Genomic DNA, 19,911 nt, shown 5'->3' on the forward strand with positions numbered 1-19,911 from the left:
CACCAGGGCTGTTTGGCTCTTTCTGATAGTGAGCAAATGTGATGCATGTACTGCAGCAGTCATACAGACAACTGGACGGTCCAACGGTTGGCTGACCTATTACTGGCTGAGGTTTCAGTAGAGTTGTGGTTGAACCACATAAAAATATATCATTAATTTTAATCTCCCCGATCAATGATAATGTTATGTTGGAATGTTGTTAAAGAGGGTCAAAATGTTTCAGCCCAGTTTGTTTAGCAGATTCTGTTTAGCAGCTTTAATACAGGGAGGACACAACTTCCAGACTGTGAGTAAAATCAGGTTTTTTCTCTTTGTCAGTTTAACAGTTTCTGCCTGTCACTGCTCCCTGTCTGTTTGCTTACCTGGTTCTTCCTGACCTCGTACTTTCTCCTCACGTTCCCTCTTTGGACTGACAATCATACACAAATAGATTCAATTAGATGAAAAATTACATTAATATGAAAAAAATACTATTAAGATCACTAATGAAAAAGTCCTCTCAGTGTACTTTCAACCAAAAGGCAAATAACCAAACCACATGAACATCTAATAAAGGATAAATATTGAAACACTGATCCAACATTATTCCTGATTCAGATCATTTGATTTTACACTTTTACCTGAATGTGGCTCCTTTTTTTGAAAAAACTTTCTTATATCCATTATGAACCTGGCTGTCTCTCTGTACACACACACACACACACACACACACAACAGTTATAAGGTTAATGGGCATTCAGTCAGTTAGTATCCATTTCAAACAGGACAGTGGTAACAACAGCAGGCTACGGACAATTATAAGTTTTAGATTTTAAATAGGCTGCATACATTTCAATGGGAGCAACAGGACAATGAAATGTTGCTGATTTGACTACAGAGCAGGACGGATTGTAGGGCAGCAAACATCGTCAGAAAACACGTTTTCAACACTGCAGGTTACCTGGTGTAATGTTTTTCAGCTAAAAAGAAACATGGTCTGACTCCTACCAACTATATAAAGAGTAACTGAAGGTTAAATGCAGCTAATATGTCCTGTTTTAAGCCAGGCTCTTACACCTCCGCTCAGCGGCGTCTCAGCCACCATCGCTCTGGCAGAAAGAGCGCTAGAGCCAGAGCAGGGGAGAGCTGGAACAAACCATTTTGGGAGGGAGGAGGGGGGGTATCTATACTTTTGTTGTTAAAATGTTACGTCTCAACCAAGTACTGTATGGTTTTTATATTTTTAGTAGTGTGTCACACAAACAGCAAATATTGTCCAACAAAAGTAAAAAAAAAAAGTAAGAAATCTGTGGGGGTGCTTTGATTTATTTTGGGGGTGCTTCAGCATGAACCCCCTGAGTTGGCAGAAATGTGGATTCCTCTCGAGGATTGCTTTGATAGCATTTATCCCAATTGCCATCGCCTTAGTATCCTCTGTGTGGGAAATCCGCTTCACCAAGCTCATGATGCGGGCGAGATCGCTCTCCCGGGACGAGCCCGCTGGGTCCAGGTTATGGTCGTGTCGTTCTGCCATGGCTGTGTGCAGGCAGGCAGAGAGGAAGGACCCAAAATGCAGGACTCACGGAGGCAAAAGTAAACTCAGAATAAATTGCTTGTTTGCAGACTGCTGATCAAACAGAAGACTAACTAAACTGGAAAATATAAACTAACAGGCAGGCAAAAATAGGTAACAGAACACACAGCGGAAACTGAGGGTGAGTAGACATTGACGAGGTGACAGAGAACAAAGGAAACACAGGGCAGTAATCAAGGGATGAGAGACAGGAGGGGAACACACCTGGGAGAAATCACAGCTGACAAGTCAGGGGAAACGTAAACTGAACACACCCACATGAGACAAGGACCCTCAGAATAAAACAGGCCCAGACAAGACACCATGGACAAACAGAGGGACATACGGGCAGAGAAGACTAAGCACAGTGTAACTCCCTCCAAGTGGAAAAACGGACACAAGGCGTTCTTGATTTTTACTGGCATTTATTGCACACAGGTGCCACCAACGATGCCGTGAGAACTGTACAAACAACATAAAATAATCAATTTCCACAGTAAATTGTTCTCATAGAGAATAAACAATAAAGCACATTATTAAACAACATAAAAACACTCACAATTTGACCTTTGCAAAATGTTAACAAATTACTACCATAAACTTGCCAGTTCTGTCACAAACAAACATCTTATTTTTCTACCACAACATATAAAATACAAATTACATACCTCATTGGTCGCATTAACTTGCAGGAAAACGCATCTTGCAGTGTCACTCCTTCCCACAGCTGGAAAACTTCGTTGCATGTGTCTACATAGCTCTACCACCAAGTGAGAGAGGATAGCATGCTAATTAATGGCTGTGTCCCAATTCAGGATCTGCACGCTTGAAGTACGCGCACTACATGTGTAAAAAGGAAAATGTACGAGCCATGAAAACTGTTTCTGATAAAATGAAGAGTAGACTGATATATGAAATATTCCTATATTGGGTGAGAAAATCAGACCATGTCATAACTGCTGTAAGTCACACAGAATAGATATCAGAGCCTTAAACAGGCTGACGTCTGCTAAATGGGTCAAACTGGGCAGAAAGTCTACAGACACATAACATCCTTATAGAATGTGATGTAACACTATAGATCAACTTACCTCAGAATATATAAAGCATATAAACAGTTACAGCAATATGATGCAACAAACACAGCAGCTGCTGATCCAAAATACTCAAAGCTTCATAGAACTGAAACCAACATTTATTTTAGCTCCATTCTGCTGCTGATGCATACTTTAGGTTTATGAATATTAAACTTGTTGCTGCCTTTCATAGTGTGTAACTTGAAGGCCCTGAGTACTTTCTCCCACTGTGATGGCATGCCACACATGGTAAGCTCCACACCTCATCACCCGTTGATTCACTTTAGTTTAATTTACAGTCACTACTTTAAAATATTCTATTTATTGTTCAATATCGTTTCTTTATTAAATGTATTGATTTTTCCATCACACCTTCCAATGTTTATATGGCGTGCACACATATTAACCTTGCAAGGTCAAAGTTCTGTTTTATGTTATATTAATACATCTTTCTTTGTTTGAGTTACCTGGGGGTTGGTGTCTCCTCCTGTCTGGCAAAAGGTGTGGCAAAGGGCTGGGAGACCTGAAGTACTGCTGACAGCCTAATTGGATTGCACCACATGCTTCATTGCCTGGGGGGTGTTTCATGTTTGTTTAAATGTTTTGTATTAGTTGGTTATATGGCAGCCATCTTGTTTTCCCCCGTGTGTGTCATTTGGTTTAGCTAAACCAGTATTTAAGTCCCCCTGTGTGTCATTTCAGCAGGTCAGTTTATCATATGTTTGTTTGAGGTTTTGTTAATTATTATCTTGAGTTTAGTCTATTGAGTTGACCTCTTTTATTGGTCTGCCTGTTTAAGTTTTGGCTTTGTTAAATATATTTTCATATTTTTGGGTCAATAAAACCTGTTTTTTGAATTAAAACCACCGGTGTCCTTTATGCTTTACTGCTTGGTCCCTGACACCCACACTGGAAACACTGGGATGATCACATTATTTGAACATTACCTAATAAGACTGATTCAGCACAGACAGTTATGTTAAACTTTCCTAGCAGTCCTTCACAAACAGGGAACAGTCTGTCTATTCTCTCCATCTGTCAGCTGCTGCTGGCTCTTCCTCCTCCTCTTCCTCACACACTGCTGAGTTTGTCCTGGTGGATCATCAGGGCTGCAAAGCCTCACAGATGATGTGCAGCAGTGGGTCCCTCAGTCTGTCCTCACTCTGGACACTTGCAGTCGTCACACATGGAAATCAAATGTGTGATAAGCTGCAGGATTCAAACACAAGTGTAACTTATAAACACATGTTCATACTTTTATTCCACAATCAGAGAGAAAGAAACAGAGAGAGAGTGCAGGACAGACAGACAGGTGACAGTCTCAGGTGTACACACTGCTACACAACAGCACCAGAGAAGCAGGATTTAGTGTTTGTGTTATTACGAGTGTAAACAAGAAGAGTTCCAGATGGTGCAGTGGACACATGTGTGACTGCTGTGATTAAAGCATCTTTCTTTCAGCTTAACGAGTGAACCGTCAGCTCGTTCAAACACACGTTAAAGTGCGTTTGGCTCGACACCACCGAACAGAGGCAGCAATATAACACAGCTCACATTAACAGTGCAGTGGATCCTGCTTGTGCCGTGATGTTCAGGACTGCAAACCGAGCAGCATCACTGACTTTCAGCTTGTTGTGTTTGTGAATATATGACTGACTTTAATTATCCATGAAATCATCAGATTCTCTGTAAGATTAAGGTCGACTATTGAACGACGTATATTTTAAAGTAAAGGCTTTAAAACCAAGTTAGTACAAACGTCACTAATGTCACATGACTTTGCCGACATGTGGCCAACAGGAATGTTTTAATGTTCTTCATTATTAAACATTCGCTCATAAATAAGTGACGTCATATTCAGTACTTACTTTTGACAGTTCACTCTTCGGCTGCTCCCTTCTGCCGTATTTTGCGGCAAAATTATCCACACCTACCGCCGCGCTATGAATTGTGGGATATATGGGACCACGAAGCGTGCACCAGACCACACTTGATATTTGAGGAAATCGACGATGCATTTGGAGTACATTTCGAATTGGGACAGCCGTCGTCGCATGGCGGTGACGTAATCGTACTTAAAATGCGTACTTCAAGCGTGCAGACCCTGAATTGACCCTGTGCACGAGAAAATACTAACTTCCTGGTTTGAGACCGGATGTAGGGTTGTACATTTCCGGTAGCTTTACTTTGCCCGTCAATCGCTACTGTGAAGATATCCTCCAACATCATGTCCAAAACTCGAAAACGGAAAGATGGCGTTAAGTTACAAAGAGCAGAAGGTGGGAACACTCACCGCTGTTGTGTCATAAAAAAATCTAATGATCAATTTTGACGTTTAAAGCGTTTAGATCGATCAGTTGTTTACATCACTCAACACAAGCAGAACTGCATCACTGCAGCAGAAGACACATCGTCCACATGCAGAAGTATCTTTGTGTAGTGACTGGTCTCATGATCTAAACAGGCAAATGTTCAGCATTCAAACTACAGGTGACGAATAGTCAAACCAGATGTTTCCCTGTTATGTCGAGATCAGCTAGTCAAGTACACACCTACACAGCATGTTAACAAACCCTGAAAAAAGCCACACAAAAATGAATGATTGCTGGTAATAGTTTCTATACATGAGTATTTACTAAGGGTATGTTGTGACTTACCTTCAAAATTACAGCGGTCCCTCGCTATAACGCGGTTCACCTTTCACCTCGCTGTTTCGCAGATTTTTTTAGTGCAAGTTTGCTTATTTTTTTACGTCACATTGTGTCCTGCGTCCTGATCACTGCAGACGATCTCCTCCGTGACGTCTCTCCTGTACAGTACAGAATCGCTGCATCGATGCTAGCAGTGTGACTCTGCAGTGCAGTGCTGTATGTCCACGATGTCCACGAAACATTTTGCACCGTCAAAAAACAAAATTGGCTCCTTGATTTCACCTCTCGCTGGTTATTTTTAGAACATAACACCCGCGATAAACGAGGGACAGCTGAGAAATATAACATTTGAATCCCTTTTCTCTTTTCCTCTGAGGCACGGGGAAAAATATCGACAAGTCGATGAACATCATTTACAGATATATTGGGTAAATGCCCAAGACATCTATAGAAATGTAAATCGCCGCTTGATTCATTCATTTGCTTAACTTGTTTTGGACCGTAAACCAGGCGCGAATAGGACACCGGAAACAAAGCTCCCCACAGGAGTTTCCACACCGGACGTAGCATATGCTAACGTGCACATAGTCAATAGGCCATCGGGAAAAACAGGATTTTGAAATAAAGACTAACTTTGAAAAAAGGTCATTTTGGAATAAAAACGGCTGGAAATAAATAAAATGCCTCAGGAATCTCTGTTATTGTGAAAAATAATGACCATGAAATAATATTTCACAATAATGAGCATTTTTTTCAAAATGCGTTCCATTATTTCACAATATCATTCTCACATTACATATCTGTGTCTTATTTATTCACATAGTTATTATGACTGAGCTGAAATTGTACTACAGTCTGCTGATGAACTTTGAGTGTTGAATTAAATGTCCTCCACAATCTGTATATGAATTGTCATTAAAACCACAGAGATTCTTACTTATAAAGGAAAGAAAAGTGTGACAATGCCCATCAACATATAGTGTGTATTTTTGAAACATTACAAAGTTACATGTAATTCTGGGTTCACCTGAATTACAGATTAGACTGGTGGACAAACGGAGATGTTGTGTACAACTGGTGACAGCATCAGTGACAGGGATGCCAAAAGGAAGAACAAATAAATCAGCAAGGCTGGAAGCAGAATTAGGAGGCGTCAGAGTCAGCGAGGGTCAGAGATCGATGAACAAATTGCCCACCTTCATGGATAATGCATCACCCTCAAAAGGATTCAAAATTTGGGCCATGAAGAACAGTTCAGGAAACCTATTTTATTGTTTCGTCTGTGAAACTGTATAAATGAAATGTAAATTATGTTAAAGACAAACACATTTGTAAGCCATAAGAAACAAACATGCTTTGCTTTATGCCTTCAAACATCTGTACAGACTTGATACAATATTTATTAACTGAATTTGCTGACATGTCTTACAAAGTGAGTATTTCTTTTACTGATGATATTTCAATGATATGTATTTTCTATGACTAAATAATGCTCAATCGAACACATGGCAATAACAGCAGATGTGGCAATTTTGTAATTTGTTGTTTAAATTTGATATTATTTTAGGCAGTATATTTTCTTAGCCTTTGTCATACTCTGTCAACACAGCAATCTCAGAAACCGTACCGTATATTTGGCTGTGGATCACAGGGTGAAGAGTGGCGATGGCCCAGATTCACAATCCAGTGAAATATCTGCGTCACCTCTTCGAGTTTTCCTGTAATCTGAGCTCAAAGATGAGGATATTAGAAGTACAGTACTGTATATTGGGTAAATTTTGTTGTTAATTTTCTCTGAATCATACAGTAATTTGGGCTGTGGATGACAGGGGGAAAAGTGGAGATGAACCAAAACTGGGAGTGGATTGTGAAGTAAAATAGTGTCAGGACACAAAAGACTGCGTTTTTTAAATACTTGTTGTTCCTAGAGTATTTAAAAGTAGAATGGGAGGCAGAGCCTTCAGTTTCCAGGCCCCTCTTCTGTGGAACCAGCTTCCAGTTTGGATTCAGGAGACAGACACTATCTCTACTTTCAAGATTCAAACTTTCCTTTTTGCTAAAGCATATAGTTAGTGCTGGACCAGGTGACCCTGAATCCTCCCTTAGTTATGCTGCAATAGACGTAGGCTGCCGGGGATTCCCATGATGCATTGAGTTTTTCCTTTCCAGTCACCTTTCTCACTCACTATGTATTAACAGACCTCTCTGCATTGAATCATATCTGTTATTAACCTCTGTCTCTCTTCCACAGCATGTCTTTATCCTGTCTTCCTTCTCTCACCCCAACCAATCACAGCAGATGGCCCCGCCCCTCCCTGAGCCTGGTTCTGTTGGAGGTTTCTTCCTGTTAAAAGGGAGTTTTTCCTTCCCACTGTCGCCAAAGTGCTTGCTCATAGGGGGTCATATGATTGTTGGGTTTTTCTCTGTATCTATGAAGCGCCTTGAGGCGACTTTTGTTGTGATTTGGCGCTATATAAATAACATTGAATTGCATTTCTAAGCCAGTCGGCACCCATACCATAATAAAAAAAATAAAAACTAATGACAGCATTTAAAATAAACAAAGATGAATAACATTTGACAATGCAATTGTAACATTATCAAAACTGATTTTTCAGATATGCAGTGTAGAAGATGCGGAGATTCAAATTTTTAATTTGGGTGTGTGTTTGAAATATGAAAATATTGGTTGACATCGTTGACATACTGTTATTAAAGATAGGAATATGTATGAAACGTAGATTCAAAAGCTCTATTAACAGAACTATAACCTGTTAGAATCTGACATTTATTTCAGATGTATTCTGTAACTGTTCACAGTGATGACAGAGTGTTTCCAAAAGTGCTCAGTCACAATTTTCAGAAGACTAACATGGAATTTTTGATTTATTTAAATACATAAACCTGTTGAAAGTAATAATTTACATTTTTGTCTTTGCAGGATCACAGTAATGTATAGATTTCTAGTACAGTCCAAGTTTGTCTATGAAAAAACACCAGCAAGCAGGGTATGTCCTACAACTATCGTATCACTGTGAATGACTAAGACTATAATCGAACTCTCTTCCTTAAACAACGAGAAACATGAAGTGTACTCAGGAGCAGATTCGAGCGCAGGCTCAGAGTGAAGTTAACAGAAAACGTTCTTTACATCATCATCATCATCATCATTTATTTATATAGCACTTTAAAAACACACCTGGTAGACCAAAGTGCTGTACAATAGAAATAGAAATATAGTAATAAAATAGAAAAAACAGACAAGTATGTGTATGTGATGCAAAAGGTAAAATTAAAAACAAGGCTAGAATGTGTGAACGTTAACTTTGAGTTCTACAACTAGGAGCAAAATGCTTTGAACATGGACTACGGTAGTTCATACTCGAGGGAACAGTAACATGATCTGTGGCCGCTGGAGCTTGGCAAGTGAAACAGTGGTGTGAGAGTTGATGGTGGAGCGGCACTGTGACATTTTTGTGTTGTTACCTTACGTGTGCCGCTACGGGTCACCTTTTGTGTTTTTATGTATGGTGTGTTTATGGAAATGTATTTAAGATAAACGTAACTCAGGCCAGGTGTTTTTGGTCAGAACAAGCAAACCGTTTGTAAACTCTGCACTGTTATGATAAATGACATTGGATGAAGAGAAGCAAATAAAACTGATGAATACAAAAACAATCTTAACCGTACAACACAAGCATAGCTTGAGTTGTTACAAGTTTAATTCATAACAGTTACATTGCCTCATCCCTGCCATCAAACACTTCAGTGGCTTCAAGTGTAGACATAGCCTCTACAGGTACTGCATGAACAGAGAGGTAAGTACTAGAGCTTTGAGCAATGTGAGACCAATAACTAACATAGGTTAACAGATAATATGGCAAAGACTGGTTGTGAACGGTGGTCTTAAATACAGCTGGCTTGATTTGTCTCAGGTGGTGATCCTCAGAGGAGTGATGAAGTAGAGCAGGCACTGTGGAAAAATAGTTGTGACTCAACCAGACCATTACAAAGTATGGTCTGGAGGATTTTCAAGAACATTCTTAATGACTGTACACGGTGGCTGCTGATGGACGACGTTGGGCCAGATGTGCTACAGTTAGCGTTAAGGAGGTATGATCAAAGCAAGATCAAAAACATTTAACATTTAAACTTGCATAAAATGTTTAAGGGGAATATGGCCTGAAAATATAACATGAATTATCAATCAATCAAAGCTTTATTCGTCACATGCAGGTTGCCCTGCAGTGAAATGGGACCCCCCCCCCCCCCGACCTTACACATATAGCACAAACATTACATGGGTGAATCAGAGAAAAAAACATTGAAATGTACACTACAGTGGGGAAAGTACAAGGGGAAAAAAGAGACCCCTACTCATGCTGTGCTTCCATGGTAGGACAGCATGAGAACAGGAAACAAAAAACTCCTCTGCACAAAAGCACATAAATGTCCACAGCACAACATTGTGAAGACATGACAAGCCACAGGGGTGGGTGGGGGTGAGGAGTAATCCGAAGCGAACACAGCAGCCACCCTGCACAGCGCTACCATTCCAGCGCAGCACACAGCCCGCCGTGTTCCCCCGCAGGAAACAAGCATCGAAGGCGTTGGAAGGGGAGGGGGGATGAGTGAGTGCCTATCAGTGTAAGTGTATGTGTGTGCGTGTCCATAGTTCAGCGGAGACAGTGTCCTTCGCTCTATCAGGCTAAGTAAACAGTCCTCCAGCCAATCCAGGTGGCCTTCATGGGATGGGAAGAATAGCCGTAACACAGTCGTTATCAGGGAGTGATTGTTCGGCTCCAGCCTTGGGCCTGCAGCTGGCGCGTTATGGGGGTCCGCAATGTTCATGTTGATTTTGTTAATTTCCATGCGAGCAGCCCAGGAGAATTTTCAGGCTGCCCTAACACTCCGACACTGGCCTCTCGATCTCCCGTTGGAGAGTCGCGAGCCTCCCCATGATGGTATCAAACTTCTGTTCCATGGTGTTGTCGTTCTTTTGATTCTGAGACCTCACAGCTGCAGTGATCCATTTCACGATGTTTTCCAACTGTCGCTCAAGGGTCTCATTTTGAGCAGGCCTCTCTCTGATGTTTCCCCTCATACGCTCAATGGTGTTGTTTTGAGCCTTCACAGCCGATGCAAGCGTCTCCAAGGTGTTGACCATATTACGTTCGTTGTGAGAGGTCGCGCCTCGTTCCATTTCGATTCCAGCGGGCAGCCTTGGGGGGGTTTGAACAGCCGGTTCCGCTCTCTTATTTCTCCGATAAACCAGGGCTAAGCCAACTCCGATCAGCATGAACCCTGTTATCACGGTTCCGAATAGATAGATATCTTCAGCGTCCTCGATCGACAGTCCCGCCAGGCACACGACCCTCCAGTTCTGCCACCCGTCCATCGTGTATCCGGCAGGGAAAGTCCCTCCAGGGCACTCAGGCTCTCCCGAGCCCAGACTTCTCGTTGAGAAAAGGGTGTCAATAGCATTCAGAGACCAGTTGATCAAATCCATAATTCTCTTTTAGGTTTTAGAGAACGACCGTGTGAGGCTATTCCAGGGAAAGTAATGCACACAAGACAAGACAAGGACATAGAGGCTAAGCAGGAAAGATAAGGGTGAGGAGGAGAGGAGAAAAGTGCGACCGCTTTCGCTGAGAGCTAAAGAAGAAGAGAATTAAGAAGTAATTTTTTGATATCTTTGAGGTTGGAGACAATGCAGAGAAGCCTTCGGTGGGCAAGAGGAAGACTGATCAATGTAACTGCAGCAGATCAACTTCTGCGTGACTTGGCTGAATTGATTCAGGAGGTCGAACTGTTTACTCAGCATGGCCAACATGGTAAGCACATATTGTGTCGATTCCTTGACTCATCAAAAGTGTGAAATAAATTATGACTCTGTCTTAACCTATTTTCCAAATACACCAAACGCTGATATATTTTCAGGCTGTTTTGGGTACCAGGCACCAGTGGTTTTCCACAGAGAGGTAGATCCCTTTACCTTATCACTCGGGAACAGCTTTCATTCCTGAAGTCATGTGGATTCACTGCACCTCAGAAGGCTGATATTTTGAATGTTTCACTTCGTACAATTCGAAGACGTCTGCGGTCAGTGACTTTTGAAACCAGTGTGACTTTCAGTTCTTTGTGACACACACTCACTGTGTCACAGGCTGGGTCTCTGACCCAGCGCTCTGAGTTCATGTTTGTATTTGTCTCATTTTGTTATGTGATTTAGTTTGTGTTATTTCCTATCTGCCTTTAGTTTAGGCAGTTATTGTTCCTGGGTTTTCTATGTTTTGGGGTTTTGTATTTATTCATCACATATTAGGTCTGTTAAGTTGTTTTGTCATGTTTTAGTTTTAGTATTTCCTGTTTTATTCTGACAATGTCATGTGTTCTTTGTTTATTGTATTTAGCTTTCCTCTCCTGGTCCTGTCATTAGGTTTATGTCTGTCAGCTGTTTCCCCCATGTGTCTCCACCTCCCCTGATCACCTCATGTATGTATTTAAGCCCTTTGTTTTCTGCATGCCATCGTCAGGTCGTCTGCTCATCCATGTCTCATCTCCAGGTACCCATGTCAGTTCACTATGGTTAAGGTTTTTCATGTTTTGTTATTAGTTCACCCAGTTTAGGTTATTGTTTAGTTTTCACCGATGCCCTATTATTTTGTACCCTCGTTGCTAACCTCAATAAACGGCTTGTTTTGTTAATCCACACCACGTTTTGGTCTGCGTTTGAGTCCTCCTCTGCAACACATACGGTCTGCCCCAGTCAGACCGTGACAGTACGACCTGACCACTATGGACTCAGCAGACCGCGAGCTTTACGAGCGTCGGGAGGCAGCCTTCGCCCAGCTGGAGGAGGAGCTCCGCTGGAAGCCGTGGCGTACCCCCGACTACGAGCGCATTTTCCACGGGACTCGGCTAGCTCTCGGAGGTCCCAAGAGCTGCCGAAAGTCCCCGCCTGTTGCGCTGCCTGCATCTAAGCCTCGCTCGCTTCAGGTGGGAGTCCTCCGTGTGGCTTCAGGCGCTCACGCTCCAGCCTCGGTGTCACCATTCTGTGCACCAGGGGCTCAGTCGCTCGCTCCGCCAGCTTCCTCTGTTCGCAGGAAGCGGCGCGCACGCCGCCATAAACCGGACATCGCTGAGCAGCTCACGGTGGTGAGTGAAAATGACTTTTATTCTCACGTCCCGTCTGACATTAACAACAATCGGCTCACTTCCGATCCATGGGGAATTTCCCTTATGGATGACGACGTGGACTGGGAAGATCCGTTTTGTTTTACTCCCTCTACGCAGGGAGGGATGAAAGACAATTCCCGCTCGCTTAAGTCTGCACATGCGGTTAAAGGAAAAACTGTTAACACTTCTACCAGGTCTACAACACTCAGTTCAGGTTTTGTTAAGTCTGGTTCAATCATCCCCAAGTCAGCTCACTCTAAGACCGTTAACCCAAGGACTGCTAATACTAAGACTGCTAAACATGAAGTGGACGGCGGATTCATTTTTGCTAGGTCTGTTTTTGTCGACCCAATACATATTAACCCTAAGCCTGCCGTTTCTAAGACTGTTTTTTCTGAGCCTGCTCCTTTGCCTGTTCGTGTTTCTGCTGCCAGGGCAGCTCGGGCCCAGCGTACCCCTGCACCCGTACCAGTTCCTCAGGTGAGGGAGTCTGAGGCCCAGCTGGTCCCTGCTCTGGTTTCCAGGCCAGCTGAGGCTCTGTCCGTTTCTGCACCCGTACCAGCTCCTCGGGTGGGAAGGGCAGTTGCCCAGCCGTTGCCGGTGCCTGTCCCGGCTTCCGGGGTGAGGGGGGCTGTGAACCAGTCCACCCCTGCACCCATGCCGGTCCCCAGGGTGAGGTCAGCCAGGATACAGCCCGTCTCCGCACCCGTACCTACTCCTCGGGTGGGAGTGGCTAGTGTCCAGCAGGTGCCTGCACCCGTTCCTGTTTCTACTGAAGGCTCAGGAGAATTCAGTCCGCAACCAACACCACCATCACTACTGCATGCTTTTCAGTCTATAGCTCAGTCATTAGCTCTGTTAGCAGCCCAGTCAATAGTTCATTTTCCTGTGTTTCCGTTAGCTCAGCCCTTAGCCCACTGTGCAGCTCAGCCAGCTCCCCATTGTTCAGCTCAGTCATCTGTTCCGTCACCCACTCAGCCTTCTGTTCAGCCGGTGGTCTCTGCACCTACTGGTCATGCCACGTCAGCTGGTGGTTCCGGAGAACCACACCAGCCTCATGCCTCGTCCGCTGGAGGGCCCGAGGAGCCCGTCCAGCCTCATGCCTCGTCCGCTGGAGGGCCCGAGGAGCCCGTCCAGCCTCATGCCTCGTCAGCTGGAGGGTCCGAGGGGCCCGTTCAGCCACCTGTCTCCGCTGGAGGGTCCGAGGAGCCCGTTCAGCCTCACGCCTCCTGTCTCCGCTGGAGGGTCCGAGGGGCCCGTTCAGCCTCCTGTCTCCGCTGGAGGGTCCGAGGGGCCCGTTCAGCCTCCTGTCTCCGCTGGAGGGTCCGAGGGGCCTATCCAGCCTCACGCCTCGTCAGCTGGAGGGTCCAAGGGGCCCGTTCAGCCTCCTGTCTCCGCTGGAGGGTCCGAGGAGCCCGTCCAGCCTCACGCCTCGTCAGCTGGGGGTTCAGGAGAACCGCACCAGCCTCATGCCTCGTCAGCTGGAGGGCCCGAGGAGCCCGTCCAGCCTCACGCCTCGTCAGCTGGGGGTTCAGGAGAACCGCACCAGCCTCATGCCACGTCTGCTGGAGGGCCCTGATCCCCTGATCACCTCATGTCTGTATTTAAGCCCTTTGTTTTCTGCATGCCATCGTCAGGTCGTCTGCTCATCCATGTCTCATCTCCAGGTACCCATGTCAGTTCACTATGGTTAAGGTTTTTCATGTTTTGTTATTAGTTCACCCAGTTTAGGTTATTGTTTAGTTTTCACCGATGCCCTATTATTTTGTACCCTCGTTGCTAACCTCAATAAACGGCTTGTTTTGTTAATCCACACCACGTTTTGGTCTGCGTTTGAGTCCTCCTCTGCAACACATACGGTCTGCCCCAGTCAGACCGTGACACACTGTTTATTCAAATGAAATGGTATTGTGAGATTGTAAAAATGAGTATATTTGAATGTGCACCACTAGTCAAGTAATGAAGTGTGTTGTTATGGCAGTGATAAAATACTCATGTTTTTTTGTCTGATTTCAGACAGTATCATTTCACCTGCATCAATGTATGCGGAACTGACTGACAGTGCGCTGGATGAACATGTGCAGGACATTGTCGCTGGCAATGAACAAATTGGTCCTGAGGCTGTCAGAGCCTCCCTGCGAGTACGTGGACTACGTGTACAGCGAAGGAGGGTTCGAGCAAGCATGTTACGGATAAATCCTGGAGCAGCTGCCCTTAGAGCATTCTTGCGGAGACCAGAACGGAGAACATATCAGGTTGCAGGTCCAAACTCATTGTGGCACATTGATGGAAATCACAAGCTGATAAGGTAACCAACCACACGGATTTGTTGAACACCTATTTTGACCAAAGTGAAATTCAGCATTACATCAAATATAATTGTTGAACAGTAAGACACGTCCAATAGAGCCAGGCCCTGGGATGGGCAGCCCTCTAACACAACTGGTTATGTTTAAAGGGGAAGATCAGAGAACACAGAGAGCGCAAGCAACATACAGAGAAAAATTCAAACTTGACATGCAATAGTGCCATGTAAATCAATTAAGAGTGTGTTTTCCATTGTTTCATTAACAAAGCAGAAATATTTTTCTTCTTATGGACCACGGTTTTAGGTGGAGGGTAGTCATTCATGGGGCTATTGATGGATACAGTCATCTTGTGGTCTTCCTTCATGCCTCAAACAACAACCGTAGCAGTACCGTTTTGTCAAGTTTCATCAGAGCCGTGGTATCCTATGGTGTACCCTCGAGGGTCCGGACAGACAGAGGAGGGGAAAACAATGCTGTCTGCCTGATGATGAACATTTTCAGAGGCATTGATCGTGGAAGTGCCCTAAGAGGAAGGAGTACCCATAATCAGAGAATTGAGAGGCTCTGGGGTGATCTGTGGCGAGGAATGACCAATGTGTACTGTGATTTATTTCACCACCTGGAGGAGGAAGGCATCATTGACATTGACAATGAAATGCACCTTTGGGCTCTCCATTACATCTATCTCCCAAGGATCAACAGAGATTTGAAAGACTTCACTCAACAGTGGAACAATCATGGCTTGCGGACAGAGAGACACTTGAGCCCATTACAGATTTTTGTCCGAGGCAGCCTCCAGCAACAGGGCCGAGCCTCAACTGCCATGCAGGACATCTTTCAGACCAGAGCAGCTGCTGTTGATGGGACTGTTGGTGGGACAGCTGATGGTAGTGTGACAGCCACTGGGAGTGAGATCACTGCTGCTCAGGGCTTAAGTACTGATTCTGGTGGTGCTCATGGTACAGATGAGCTGGGATTGCTGGTCGACTGGCCTGAGATGATTACTGTGCCAGACATTGAATTTACTCTGGACGGACCGATGATGGAGCAAGTGGTAGAACTATTTAATCCACTAAGTGGCACCAGAGAGAGTCATGGTATTGAACTCATCACTGGCTTAATATACTTTCTGGACTCCACATATCACTGAGACAGTTCAATTAATGACTGAAACATAATAGCAGCAAGTGGAAAGACTTCAAAATATCTAGGTGACTGGATACATATAATGTGAAAAGTTATAATACGTGTTTACTATGTACCATTGAGTAGTGGAGATACAAGAACGAGCTGTGTGACACTGACAATAAAAAATGTTGAGTGATTTTTAAAGTATATAAGATGGAAGCTGTGAAGTGGAAAGTATACAACTGAAGCTGAATCTCGATAAAGTGAACTTGATTAATCTAAAAGTTACAGCTGTTGATATTGATAAATACAACTATAAAGCAGTGACAGTAAATAATTAACAAATAAAAAACTGTATAGAAGGTCTTGAAGTGACTCAGTATAGTGCAGTACAGCGGTCCCCAACCCCCGGGCCTCGGACCGGCACCGGTCCGTGAGTCGTTTGGTACCGGGCCGCGAGAGTTGAGGCCCAGGTGTGAAATGTCTGGTTTTCAGGGTTTTTATCGGTTTTCAGCTTTATTTTGTTATTGTTTTTATCTTTAACTCGGTTTTCCTGGGTCTTTTCACGTGCGTCATGAATAAAATTTCTTTTTTTCGGTACCGGTACTGGTTTTATTTTGTTGCATTTATCCGCGACACCTTAAAGGCCGGTCCGTGAAAATATTGTCGGGCATAAACCGGTCCGTGGCACAAAAAAGGTTGGAGACCGCTGCTGTAGTAGTTAAATATAAAGTGGTTTAGCGTGTGTTTGATGTTGTGACAGTTCACAGCGAGCAGATTATGCTTTGTACAAACATAGTTCTGAAAATACTGGACTCCAGTGTAAAATGTGAATTCTAAAAGAGCAAACAGTGATTTGCAAATGTCAATGGCAAAGTTTATTCACAGCAGAACATAGAAAACATGTCAAATGTTTACACCGAGACTACGTCGTTAAAAATAAGTCCATTTTAATTTGATGGCAGCAATATGTTTCAAAACAGTTGGGATGGGGCAAGAGAAGGCTGGAAAAAGTGGTACTAAAAAGAAACAGCTGCAGGGATATTTTAAAAGTAACAGGTCAGTTACGTGATTTTAAAAGAGCATCTTAGAGAAGCAGAGTTGCTCTGGAGTAAATGTGGGCAGAGGTTGATCAATCTGCAAAAAAACTCCATTAACAAATTGTGCAACAATTTCAGAATAATGTTCCCAAGTGTAAAGTTGTAAAAACTTAAAATATTCCATCCTCTAGAGGCATAAAAGTATATTTTATCAAAAGATTCAGTGACTGGAGAAATCTCTTTGCAGAAACAATGAGGCTAAAAGCCACGATGTCAGTGATCTTCAAACGCTCATAGGAAAGTTATCATCATGGAGCATTAAACAGACACGATTCTGTCATGGAAACCAGTGCATTTCCTGTATCCTTTGGGGCAACAGACCTGAGTCACACTTTTAGAGAAGTACCTGGTGAGGTGGATTGAGATGAATGTATGTTTGGGGAGTGTGATTGTGTGTACAGTGTCTATTTGTGTCTGTCTCCACGTCGGGTGAGTACCGAGTATTTGTTTATGTCTATATGGAGGTGGGAATGCATGTTTGCGTCTGTGTGTGCCTGTTCGTCTGTGTCTATATGTCGGGTCTTAGACTCCACCTCTCTGGGAAGGTCTCAGGCTCTCCGAGGTATGGAGGCCTATCTCCCTCACCACACTTCCTCCCGGTGGCTGATGCCCTCAGACTTGGTGTGTTGGTGGTTCTTTGTGTCTGGGGCTGGGCACCATGTATGTACTGACTCACTCCTGGTGGCCGATTGGCGGGGTCTGTTGCCTGTGGCTCAGCTGGGCCCCTTCCGGGGTGTGGGGGGCCCTCTGTGCCTGGGGCTCGGTTCACTCTGGCACAGCTGGCTGCCCGCAGAGCCCACGGCACGTCACTGCAACCCCCTCTGGCCTCTGCTCCGTGGCTGCTGGGTGACCCCTCGTTTGGGGCTCTCCTCAGCTCCTCCCAGGAGGGTGGCACAGATGTCCCTCTGATGGTCCTCCTTGGGTCCTCGTACTCTGGGGCCTCTGGATGTCTGGGGCCTGGATCTCCTCCATACCATACGAGTTACACTGATCTCCACTAAATCCATCTTCTGGTAGCATCTTCATAACACTGTTATTAAGCGAGATGAACTCTTCACCCAGCTTGCAGAAACTTTGCAGTGTTTCTGACCCTAGTTTATCAGCATGCTCTTCACTATTTGTCATGTTGTCTTTGGCTCCCTCTTTTGGTCAACCACATGTGGTGTGCCATATGCTGCATCTTTAAGCTCAGCAATTATTCCAAATTAACTTTCAAGCACTCACGAGAAGCTTCTGTAACTCAGTAAACTTGAATAAATCTTCTTCAGTAGCTTTCCTCAGCATCTTCTCAAATGATCAAGTAAATGATTGAACTTCAAAGTGCCACAGGGAAGCAGTACGAACAGGAGTGTGCTCCTTATAGCTCCGTTAGCATAGCTAGCTTCATTATTAGAATGTTTGCATGATGGTTTATAATTTCTCATCATCAAGCACCTTCATCTGATTCTTGGAAAAGTATGGGACACGTGCAAAACCGTGAATTTTCACAAGAAAATCTTTACCTAGAAAAATGCAAATACAAATCTTATTTTTTCAACTTCTTCATCTTCTTTCCACCAAACACAGCTAGCGCATTCAAAAACTTTACTGGTCCGTGCTCTTGTGATCATTCTATCTTTTCAGTGTTTCTTCTAATAAGAAAATGAGATATTATGTAGGTCTGTAAGGATGACGCGAGAGCTCGTCACATTTTACTCCAACTTTAATCTCAGTTTAGATTAGGTCCACCACAATATTATGATAAGAATCCTGCTTGAGAGGAAGTAAAGCTTTCAAAACAAAACTCTAAATTTCACAGTAATGCTAACTTAAACTGACGTCAACCTCACCTACTGATCATGAAAGAGAATTAAAGACAATCTACATCAGAAAATATTCAGAATCACCAAAGTAAGAAAAGGTGAATCATATTCTGGCTCAATATGAACGTATTTTTACATTTGAGCAAAAACAGAAAGAAGGCTCCTTCATTCTGGACCCACATCGTGGGTAAACCACATGACCTCCAAACAGGCCAAAATGTCACCGCCTGTGTTCATGTGGAAAAAAACGCTGTGTGTACACGTGAGGGCGAAACCATGAAGATCCAAAACAGGAACCAAAGCGATCCTGCTCCACTTCAGACACCTGTACCTGCTGAGCGGTTGCCAGGTTCGTGACCCTGACCAAGCCCGACTGTGACCACGATCGCATCAGGGTTGTTCCAGGCTCAGTGATGACTGCGTGTGACACAATCGGCCTGCAATGGCTCCTCCTTTCGCCCTCGGGGTGTAGCGCTCCATTCTGCTTCTCTCTCGCCCTCCATTAAGATTATAGTTAATGCAAAACATGTCTGAACTAGCCATTTTCTGCTCTTGGAAAGCTAACCAGCTCCTCAGATGCCAGGACCGCCCCACTGGACCTCCACTGGTGTTGAAATGTAATGTGTGTCACACACGCTACACTTACGTTGAGTCAAAAGTAGAACATGTGCAGCTTAGAAAGCTTATGTTGATTTAAGTGTGTCAGAGCTGATGACTGCCACAGAGGTTTCTGAGGTTGTGGTATTTAAATAATCTACGTGTCTCGCACACGTGGGTTAAACAAGGAAGTTAAACAAAGTAATTTAAGAATTTAATTGAAGAATAAATATAAGCAATACATATTTGATTAGTATAAAAATGGAAGAGATTAATTAATCTGCCCCTCTGGCCACTGGTGTTGGCCAGAGGGGCCGATGGCGCGATATAGCTGTGGCTGTGGCTACAACTGTAGCTGCCTCCACCAGTGTGTGAGAGTGAATGAATAGTGGTATTGTAAAGCGCTTTGGGTGCCTTGAAAAGCGCTATATAAATCCACTCCATTATTATTATTATTATTAAATAATATATAATTAATGTTATCTGCTGATTCACATGAGTATATAGCTGTGCTATT

General features: G+C 43.8%; 1 protein-coding gene across 1 annotated transcript; it reads right to left on the reverse strand.

The window, feature by feature from the left end:
* Nucleotides 1-10,182: 10,182 nt before the first annotated feature.
* Nucleotides 10,183-10,788, reverse strand: LOC146618194 (uncharacterized). Its single transcript, XM_085370256.1, has one exon. It carries the CDS (start codon nt 10,786-10,788, stop codon nt 10,183-10,185), a length of 606 nt encoding a protein of 201 aa, XP_085226382.1.
* Between the last annotated feature and the right edge of the window lie 9,123 nt (nt 10,789-19,911).

Source organism: Diplotaxodon limnothrissa, linkage group LG14 (genome assembly GCF_057381915.1).
Source record: "Diplotaxodon limnothrissa isolate DT_005_m linkage group LG14, D_limnothrissa_male_GT1.1, whole genome shotgun sequence".
Classification (NCBI taxonomy): domain Eukaryota; kingdom Metazoa; phylum Chordata; class Actinopteri; order Cichliformes; family Cichlidae; genus Diplotaxodon; species Diplotaxodon limnothrissa.